The 10592-nt window shown below is 51.2% G+C and overlaps 1 protein-coding gene across 3 annotated transcripts; it reads left to right on the top strand.

Moving 5' to 3' along the window:
• The first annotated feature begins 209 nt into the window (after positions 1-209).
• On the top strand, positions 210-9179 carry LOC144945394 (uncharacterized). 3 transcript variants are annotated; one of them, XM_078873909.1, is made up of 3 exons: positions 210-982; positions 3110-3352; positions 7242-9179. In XM_078873909.1, exons 2-3 carry the CDS (start codon positions 3161-3163, stop codon positions 8028-8030), a joined length of 981 nt encoding a protein of 326 aa, XP_078730035.1. In that variant the 5' UTR covers positions 210-982; positions 3110-3160; the 3' UTR covers positions 8031-9179. The 3 variants fall into 3 exon arrangements, with proteins under 3 accessions (XP_078730035.1, XP_078730037.1, XP_078730036.1); XM_078873911.1 differs by having other exon boundaries at positions 3182-3352; XM_078873910.1 differs by lacking the exon at positions 210-982 and adding an exon at positions 1153-1287.
• Positions 9180-10592: the final 1413 nt, after the last annotated feature.

Genomic DNA, 10592 nt, shown 5'->3' on the forward strand with positions numbered 1-10592 from the left:
AGCATTCACCGACGAAGGCCCGCACAGCCGACTTACAAACACGATTTAACACGGAGGCGTTCGCGACCAATATCCATAATGGTGTCTGGGTTCGCATAGATATTCACGTGTCGTCAACCCGCCACCACATGACAGCCAATTAGGAAGGGTTGTCACTTAAACAAACGTGCCATTTTGTTACTACTTCAGCACACCGGCTGCGTGTTGGAGAGTAAACTCACATTTACAATTTGAGTTGTACGACGTTTCACTGGTGATTACAACCAGCTTAATTAGGGAATTTGCCAGAATTGTGAAGAGGCCTTCCTGTTTGGATTACACACACAGTTCAGCCACTTTTGTCACTGAAATAACCACTTGCAATAGAAGTGAGTCAACGCGCTCACATGAGAAACGGGGTTGTTGCCGGGTCGAACATATGCCCCTCTAGTACCCGATTAGCGCGGCTTGGATGCTCATAAGCGACGGATGCCAATCGCGTGTGGGCCCCTTCGGAGTGGGAGACGCGCGGGTCGTGCTCGGGCCATCGGCTCCTCGGTATGAGCCGTGGTCGGGAGGGGGGCGCGTCGGCTTACAGAGGGGACGTGTATAATGCATGCCTTCCATCCCCCCACCTCCTTCCGCCGGCGGATCAATCATTAAATAGCAGGCACGCTGGCCAAGCGGGTCTTGCCACGAAACCCAAAACGACTCCCAGCCAAAGACGAGGATCAAAACGGCCAGCGTAGCCATCCAGCCTGCTGAGACCCATTTCTGTCCGCGGGGACGTGCTTGTGTTAGTGTTTCAGGCCGACACGGCGCACGGCGGTGTCCTCTTGATAGCACCACGCGGGGCCGTCTTTGTCTCCCCAGACACTCGCTGGACATGCTTGGGTCGATCCGGGTGAGGCTCGGGGTAATGTCTCACGCCGCGTGCCACTGATGGTCGCCGTGGCTGAGGAATCGAAGTCAAGGTCGCCGGGTACGCAGCAGGCCAGTGCAGGTAAACCGCTGCCCCACCGCTCCCCACGCTCACACACAGGATCACGACCACCCCATAGCAACATCGTGAGCGTACTCGGAGACACGCTAACGCACACGAGAACATAAATACAACACAATTTAAGCACATGCTAACACTCACAGACACACGCTGACGCATCCAGGCACACGCTGACGTATCCAGGCACACGCGTAAACACATTGTCCTACACCACCGCTGCCTTCCCTCCACGTGTTTCTGGCTGGGGGACTCGTGCCGAGACCACAACTGTCAACCTCATCGCTGCGACGCTCGCACAACTAACGGTGAGTGTCGCTGCTATTGTGAAACATTGAATCACTTTAGAATGTTGTATTTCTTTTCCTGGTGCTATGCGTGTGTGTGTGCCTTCATGTGCGTGTGACAATGATGGGCGCCACGGTGGCGAGATGTTAACGACCTCACGTGGTATACAGGAGCTCGAGGGTTGCATCCAGAGCCTGCTGCTGCTGCTGTATATTTGGAGTTTGCGTGTCTCTCTCCCCGTGGTCGCGTGGATTTATCTCCGGGTCTTCCGGTTTTTCCCTCCACATTTAGAATCAGCATCACCACGCGTTTAGAGTGTTTGGCTGCTGTACATTTCCACGTGATAAGCCACTTCGTTTGTGGCCAGGTCGCTTCTGAAAAAGAGCTACAAAGCTCAGTGGGCCTTTCCTGGTAAAATAAAAATAGTTAATTTTTATTCTTTACCCTGACCAAATGATCCGCAATGCTCCTGATCTGGAAAGCGAAGCAGAAATGTAAGCCCCGGTCTGGGCGACCACCGTGCGTGGCAGGTACGAAGGGCTGCATGCTGCGTGCTTGCCGACGTCACGCACAGCAGTGCGACACAATTTACATTATTGAATTGCACGGTACTTGACCATACTTTACCAAGCTGGCATGGGGGAGTTGGTAATGGAGTTGTCGGGGACGGGTTCAAAGATGACCACTCGCCGCTGATTATAATCGCAGTGGCCGGAAATCGTACGTGTACGTCTGTTGAACTTCTTTCACACCGCGTGCAGGCAACCGCGGGGGAAGGACAACAAACTAAACACAAATAGCAGTTTTAAATAAGTTAGTTTTCAATCTATTTTTAAAAGCGCATAGCTACAGTGGCTTCCTAATATCGGAAGACAGAGCGTTCCAGACGGCTGCAGAAGGGTGTCTGAAAGCGCCGGGCGATGCAGTGACCGCCGCCGTCTTGATTCATTGGCGAGACAGGACGACCATGTCAGTGATGTCGACCAAAACATCTGGAAATGCAGGAAATGTGAGAGGGAGTCGTGCCACTCGGGGAAGGCATCCCCGGAGAATTGTGACAGCATCCATAACAGAGGGGCGATGGGCTGAGTCAGCTCTGAAGCCAGCCACAAGACAAAGATCCCCCTTGTAGACATTCTTTTGGGGCAAGAGATGTTAGCGAGCAGCACCTATGGACGCCGAATGGCCTTCACAGGGGTGGGTGGGCAGCGCCACCCCTGGCCGCCTTTGCCTCCACAGTGGCGATATTGATGCATCCCACGTGTTTGCACATACGGGCGGAGGAGTGGAATTCTCTGTATGTGAACATCTCCGTTTGTCTATTCATTAACCACGTGCGCTCGTTGTTTGCTCTATTTGAGTACTCTTTGGGTCTTTCGGTAAAGTCACATAGATAGAAAAGTAATATGTTCGGTAAAGTCACATAGATAGAAAAGTAATATGTTCGGTAAAGTCAGGTAGATGGAAAAGTAATATTCTTCTACCCACGTGACTTTACGGAAAGACCCAAAGAGTATGAATTCCTGCAGTCACGAAAGCTTCAAATCAAGATCTATTGTGAGTCATTTAAATGAACCTAGACCTCATTCCACTCCCCGCATTCCTGACCTCCCCAATCCTACCCCGTGAACACACCCACTGCCTCCCACGCCGCGCGTGGGATCACAGTGTCTGATTGAACTGTGGTTACTCAATTACGCGGCAGCGTCATCACCCCCCTTCGAGGCTTCAGACGAACACCCGCGTGTACCCCGGGTCCTGAGTCGCCTTGCGTCGCACAGAGACGCCTTTCGCCTCCATGGTCTGTTGAAGGCGACACGGGGGGTCTCTGTGCGTACGCAGTGCGCTCTGCCACGCATCCCATTCACATCACACACGTGGACCACGCCTGCGATGGGGAGCGAACTCATGGAGGGCGCCCAGGAGGAGCAGGAGCTGCTGAACCGCGAGTGGAACCCCGCCCTCGTCTCTCTGCGGAGCCTCTACCGCGGGGATCCCTTCTACTCGCTGTGCCTGGCGGACCTGATGCAGGCGCCCCAGGCCCTCAACCACGCCGTCGTCAAGGAGCAGCGGCAGCTGGCGCAGGTACCACAGCGGCGTGCACACCTCGTGCTGCTGCTGCTGCTGGTGCTGCTGCTGTGTGTGTGTCCCTCTCATCTTTGTGTGCGTGTGGGTGGGTGTCCCTCTCATCTTTGTGTGCGTGTGTGTGTGTGTCCCTCTCATCTTTGTGTGCGTGTGGGTGGGTGTCCCTCTCATCTTTGTGTGCGTGTGGGTGGGTGTCCCTCTCATCTTTGTGTGCGTGTGGGTGTGTGTCCCTCTCATCTTTGTGTGCGTGTGGGTGGGTGTCCCTCTCATCTTTGTGTGCGTGTGGGTGTGTGTCCCTCTCATCTTTGTGTGCGTGTGGGTGTGTGTCCCTCTCATCTTTGTGTGCGTGTGGGTGTGTGTCCCTCTCATCTTTGTGTGGGTGTGTGTCCCTCTCATCTTTGTGTGCGTGTGGGTGTGTGACCCTCTCATCTTTGTGTGCGTGTGGGTGTGTGTCCCTCTCATCTTTGTGTGCGTGTGGGTGTGTCCCTCTCATCTTTGTGTGCGTGTGGGTGTGTGTCCCTCTCATCTTTGTGTGCGTGTGGGTGTGTGTCCCTCTCATCTTTGTGTGCGTGTGGGTGTGTGTCCCTCTCATCTTTGTGTGCGTGTGGGTGTGTGTCCCTCTCATCTTTGTGTGCGTGTGGGTGTGTCCCTCTCATCTTTGTGTGCGTGTGGGTGTGTGTCCCTCTCATCTTTGTGTGCGTGTGGGTGTGTGTCCCTCTCATCTTTGTGTGCGTGTGGGTGTGTGTCCCTCTCATCTTTGTGTGCGTGTGGGTGTGTGTCCCTCTCATCTTTGTGTGCGTGTGGGTGTCCCTCTCATCTTTGTGTGCGTGTGGGTGTGTGTCCCTCTCATCTTTGTGTGCGTGTGTGTGTCCCTCTCATCTTTGTGTGCGTGTGGGTGTGTGTCCCTCTCATCTTTGTGTGCGTGTGTGTGTGTGTCCCTCTCATCTTTGTGTGCGTGTGTGTGTCCCTCTCATCTTTGTGTGCGTGTGGGTGTGTGTCCCTCTCATCTTTGGGTGCGTGTGGGTGTGTGTCCCTCTCATCTTTGTGTGCGTGTGGGTGTCCCTCTCATCTTTGTGTGCGTGTGGGTGTGTCCCTCTCATCTTTGTGTGCGTGGTGGTGTGTGTCCCTCTCATCTTTGTGTGCGTGTGGGTGTGTGTCCCTCTCATCTTTGTGTGCGTGTGGGTGTGTGTCCCTCTCATATTTGTGTGCGTGTGTGTGTCCCTCTCATCTTTGTGTGCGTGTGGGTGTGTGTCCCTCTCATATTTGTGTGCGTGTGGGTGTGTGTCCCTCTCATATTTGTGTGCGTGTGGGTGTGTGTCCCTCTCATATTTGTGTGCGTGTGGGTGTCCCTCTCATATTTGTGTGCGTGTGGGTGTGTGTCCCTCTCATCTTTGTGTGCGTGTGGGTGTGTGTCCCTCTCATATTTGTGTGCGTGTGGGTGTGTGTCCCTCTCATATTTGTGTGCGTGTGTGTGTCCCTCTCATCTTTGTGTGCGTGTGGGTGTGTGTCCCTCTCATCTTTGTGTGCGTGTGGGTGTGTGTCCATCTCATATTTGTGTGCGTGTGTGTGTCCCTCTCATCTTTGTGTGCGTGTGGGTGTGTGTCCCTCTCATATTTGTGTGCGTGTGGGTGTGTGTCCCTCTCATATTTGTGTGCGTGTGTGTGTCCCTCTCATATTTGTGTGCGTGCGTGTGTGTGTCCCTCTCATCTTTGTGTGCGTGTGGGTGTGTGTCCCTCTCATATTTGTGTGCGTGTGGGTGTCCCTCTCATCTTTGTGTGCGTGTGGGTGTGTGTCCCTCTCATATTTGTGTACGTGTGGGTGTCCCTCTCATATTTGTGTACGTGTGGGTGTCCCTCTCATCTTTGTGTGCGTGTGGGTGTGTCCCTCTCATCTTTGTGTGCGTGGTGGTGTGTGTCCCTCTCATCTTTGTGTGCGTGTTGGTGTGTGTCACTGTCATCTATTACACACACTTTTATTTGCATTACTACTACACACTTTCATTGAACTTGCCGTTGTATCTGTTTATATTCTTTGGAATCTTTGACGCGTAATATCTTCGGATCTACGAAGCCTAACGAACTGACATTTTCTACACAGACTCATCGTCTAACGTGACAATACAAGATTGCATTACAACACCCGGTCCAGGTCCCGCTGATCCTGGGCTATTCATGTTTTTTTTCTTAACTGTAATAATTCTTCCTAGTTAATTTAACTCTAAAGTACAAAATCAATTGTTTTGACCCCAGAATTAATCACATTTTATGTGCTGAATAAAAGTTGATGGCTTGCATAAGGAAACTTAAACATATTGAAAGGATGCCACCCACTTTTAATCAGCACATGAAATGTGATGAATTTTCGGGTCAAAATAATGTATGTACTTTAGAGTGCAAATAAAACTGTGCATTGCTAAGCTTGCTTTTTTACCATTATTTAAAATATTATTTTGAAGGCCACACTGTTATTGACTAACTCGTTCATGAAGCCTGTCTTCTGCAGGCAAAAGTTTTGAATAAATATAATAATTAACCTGATATGATTTTTTGACAATTTTATATACGATCTTACACTAACTACTACTCTTTAATTATATTTTTCTGTTTGTGTCGTTAAAGCTACCTATGTATACAATTTCAGCTTTCTACCTTGTCCGTAAGTACCCTGGAGGGTTTTGAGACATACATACAGATTAAGGTATTACACAAATATGTTTTGAACCTCGCGAATGACGTCATGGGATCTGTAACCTCCACTGCGCGTGAAGCAGCCGGTGCGCGGTATCTTTCTACGGTAAATGCACAACCGCAGTGTTAACCGGGGCGGCCCTGCTGGATTCCAACCCCGAACCTCTGGAACAAGCCGCTGCCACCACCGCCGTCCGTAATCGGTCATCGTGTGGGCATGTCTGTGATAATCGTAATCGGTCATCGTGTGGGCATGTCTGTGAAAATCGTAATCGGTCATCGTGTGGGCATGTCTGTGATAATCGTAATCGGTCATCGTGTGGGCATGTCTGTGATAATCGTAATCGGTCATCGTGTGGGCATGTCTGTGATAATCGTAATCGGTCATCGTGTGGGCATGTCTGTGAAAATCGTAATCGGTCATCGTGTGGGCATGTCTGTGATAATCGTAATCGGTCATCGTGTGGGCATGTCTGTGATAATCGTAATCGGTCATCGTGTGGGCATGTCTGTGATAATCGTAATCGGTCATCGTGTGGGCATGTCTGTGATAATCGTAATCGGTCATCGTGTGGGCATGTCTGTGATAATCGTAATCGGTCATCGTGTGGGCATGTCTGTGATAATCGTAATCGGTCATCGTGTGGGCATGTCTGTGATAATCGTAATCGGTCATCGTGTGGGCATGTCTGTGATAATCGTAATCGGTCATCGTGTGGGCATGTCTGTGATAATCGTAATCGGTCATCGTGTGGGCATGTCTGTGATAATCGTAATCGGTCATCGTGTGGGCATGTCTGTGATAATCGTAATCGGTCATCGTGTGGGCATGTCTGTGATAATCGTAATCGGTCATCGTGTGGGCATGTCTGTGATAATCGTAATCGGTCATCGTGTGGGCATGTCTGTGATAATCGTAATCGGTCATCGTGTGGGCATGTCTGTGATAATCGTAATCGGTCATCGTGTGGGCATGTCTGTGAAAATCGTAATCGGTCATCGTGTGGGCATGTCTGTGATAATCGTAATCGGTCATCGTGTGGGCATGTCTGTGATAATCATCGACGGCCTTTGTCATGCTCCACCCGAACATCTGTGAAAACTACTGGACATCTGTGAAAAAGAGCTTTATAGCGTATCAGATTCCTCCAATACAAATGACATTCTGATGTTTCGCCCTTCTTGTAACCGCCGCGTGGCAGACCCTGCGGAAGCTGGACACGCAGCGTCTGAGTCGCCTGCGCCAACTCGCTGAGGAGCGCCGCCAGTTCGAGGCTTGCATGCGGCGTCGCCTCGCACCGAGGCGCCCGCACTCCGCGCCACAGGGGCACGGCCCGGGGCACGGGCAGGCGAGCGACAAGCGTGGACACGACTCGGGAGGGCATTTGCATGAGCGGGGCCAGAGGCGCGAGATCCGAGCGCAGTTAAGCGACCAGTGGCCAGAGCCGGAGCGGGCGGTGCTGAAGGTGGAGTGGCAGTGGAACGAGTGTGGCCGAGGGCACGGCCAGGGGCAGACTGATGGACAGGGGCAGACTGATGGACAGGGGCAGACTGATGGACAGGGGCAGGACGACACGCAGGGGCATTGGCAACGGAGCGGGCGTTGCGAAGGGCACGAGCAGATGCAGGACGGCACACGGGGGCGTTTGGAATGGAATGGGCACGGCCAGGGGCAGCGTCCGTGCACAGCGGCCGCTTGCTGCTCGTCCGCGTGGCGCCACAGGGGGGCGCGGCCCTGCTCGGCTCCCGCGATCCCGGTTCCCCGTGCGGTGTGCTGCCCCTGGGCGTTCCCTGGGGGTCCCGGCCTCCCCGAGCCGTCGCCCGCCTCCCGCCCCTTCGTCTCATCCGTGCCACGCTCCGCGTGCGAGCGGCTGCTGCAGAGATGCAGGGTGCGAGGGGCTGGACTGTTGGGGGGGCTGCCCCTCTTGCCCTCAGACCCTGGTACCCCCGGCCCGGCCCGGGAATTCTTATCGAGTAGGGTAACTAGATAAAGATGCAGACAATACTAAACTAAACTATTAAAAAAAAAACATTTGATCAGGTAAAGCGCACTGGGATATGCAGCTCTTTTTCAGAAGCGACTTGGCCACAAATGACAGCTCAACGAAGTGGCTTATCATAACGTGCAAATGTATAGTAGCGAAATACTCTAAATGCGTGATGATGTTGATTCTAAATGTGGAGGGAAAAACCGGGAGACCTGGAGAAAAATCCATGTGACCACAGGGAGAGACACGCAAACTCCAAATATACAGCAGGCGTCAGGGTCGGGATCGAACCCACGACCTCCTGTAGACCAGGCGATGTAGTTAACATCTTGCCACTGTGACAGACTCCTTCATATTGTGTGTGTATATATATACACTATATTCTTGGGTCTTTCGGTAAAGTCACGTAGATAGGTTCAAAGAAAATATGGCGATTGCATGTGTTGCGATCGAAACGTCGTAGTTTTTTGTCTTTGTTATTTTCTTTGAACCTATCTACGTGACTTTACCGAAAGACCCAAGAATATTAATTCCTGCAGTCACGACAGCTCCAAGTCAAGATTCAGGGACCTATTCTCCCTTGACCACTGGCCTCACTGAGCTCCAGCCCTTAGAAGGGCTGCAGAGTTTGGGTTCCAGGGTCCTATTCTCCAGCCCGGTCTTCTGTCTTCGGCGTGTAGATCACCAGTGATTGTGATCCACGTGTGGGCCACTGCCGCTCAACGTGTGCGCGACGACGTATCGGCACATCCTGGTGTCGCCACGCATGCACATTGTGGCATTCATCACTACGAGGCGCTCAGCAATCGGCGAGCCACTGGACACCGGCACTCCAGATTCTCCAGAAACTAACAAACTATTTTTTATATTCTCTGGGTCCTTCGGTTTTCCCCTCCACATTTAGAATCAACATGCGTTGAGAGTATTTGGTAGATATAAATTTCCACATAAGCTAATTCGTTGAGCGAACATTTGTGGCCAGGTCGTTTCTGAAAAAGATCTATACATCTCAGAGGGCCTTGCCTGGTAAAATACAAAGTTTAGTTTTCATTTGGTTAATTGATTAAAAGTCAGATTGCCGCATAGTAAAGACTGCCAATGTTGTGTTGTGCGTCCTCCTCCACCCGATGCAGCCGAATGAATAAAGTTGTTGTGAACAAATGTGTCAGTTTTATTTGATTTCTTCAGCGGACCACCGTCGTCGCTGCAGAGACATCCGCAACATTTAACAATTAGGCCACGACGTCTCGCTGGCATTTACAACCAGCATTATCAGGAGATTGCCACAATTGAACTCCTGTAGTGAAGTCCTCACTAACGGTAGAGATCAATTCTGGTTATCGAAAGTTGATTACAACGCTGGGTTCAAAGCCGCATGAGATTTATGCATGTTGAACTTCTTTTGCACCGCACATAACCAACCACGTTAATCGGAGTTGTGGGATAAAGACAACAAACTCAACACAAAAAGCCATTCTCCGCAGAGATGCATGCTACACGATGAAAAATGAGAGGCATCGCGAGACGATGGCACATACGTAATGATGTCACCAAGGTGAATACTTTTAGCACAGGTTTTTTCATCGTCAGGTTTTAGCCAATAACCCTTCGGTCAATGTGACCGATTTTTCCCCAGGGTAAATGCTTTACAGCAGCACAACTTGATACAGATATTCAATCTATACTGGTCCATCTTTAGGAGAGCTATCGTAATCCGCACGCTCACTATGCGCACACACAGGGACGGCAGAGCCGACGAATGAACTCGTCCGATCTTTATTGTACAGTGCCGACGAAACGGCACGATGCGGTAAAAATCAGACAACCTCCGATGTGGAGAAGGTACTGTTGAGGAGAGAGATAAAATGTTACACGAAATAATTGTAAACAACAAGGCTTGGCATTGTTTGGGTTACCTCCGGTTTCACCCAGTTACTCCCATAGCTAAAAAAACCCAACACAATGTAACCGGTCCTGATGGGCCAACACATCCCATTGCTGAAAACAATTACTGGACCTGCAAATCCCTTAATTGGGATCACACGAAGCAGCAGCAACGTCGCTCACTGCATTGCGATCACCTGGCAGGACCCTCCTGAAAAAGGAGTCACAAGGCTCGGTAAAGATTCCTTGGGTAAACGATTGGAATAATAAAGCAAATGTAATTTGCATGCCATAATCGGACTGTGCCCCATCGAGTAATCATGCAATGCACATTACTAAAGTGCTGCATAGCACTTTAGTAACATTACTAAAGTGCTGCATAGCACTTTAGTAATGTGCATTGCATCCGAAGGGCCCCTAGCAGGGATGTCTCCCCGGTTTCCCGTTGCCAGGAGATTGGCCCGACCCCCCCCCCCAGGCCGGACTACATGGCGGCCCCCCTAAAATCAACTTTAAAAGTCGTAGGGGCGCATAGAGTTTTACAGGCTGGCCGCGATGAAGCACAAACACAACACGGGAGATCAGGCCTCGAGGGCAAACACTCTACGGGCAGTGCAAACTGTGGGGTGGGGAGAAACTCCCTAGGTGCCCTCGGAGGAGGATTTACGAGAGAGACAAATT

The sequence above is a fragment of the Lampetra fluviatilis genome, chromosome 37 (genome assembly GCF_964198595.1).
Source record: "Lampetra fluviatilis chromosome 37, kcLamFluv1.1, whole genome shotgun sequence".
NCBI classification, from domain to species: Eukaryota; Metazoa; Chordata; class Hyperoartia; order Petromyzontiformes; family Petromyzontidae; genus Lampetra; species Lampetra fluviatilis.

Bases quoted from the DNA above. Each gene is read 5' to 3' on its own strand.
- LOC144945394 (XM_078873909.1), top strand. From the start codon at position 3,161: ATGGGGAGCGAACTCATGGAGGGCGCCCAGGAGGAGCAGGAGCTGCTG. The intron at 3,353-7,241 runs GTACCACAGCGG...GCCGCGTGGCAG, and splicing joins AGCAGCGGCAGCTGGCGCAG to ACCCTGCGGAAGCTGGACAC.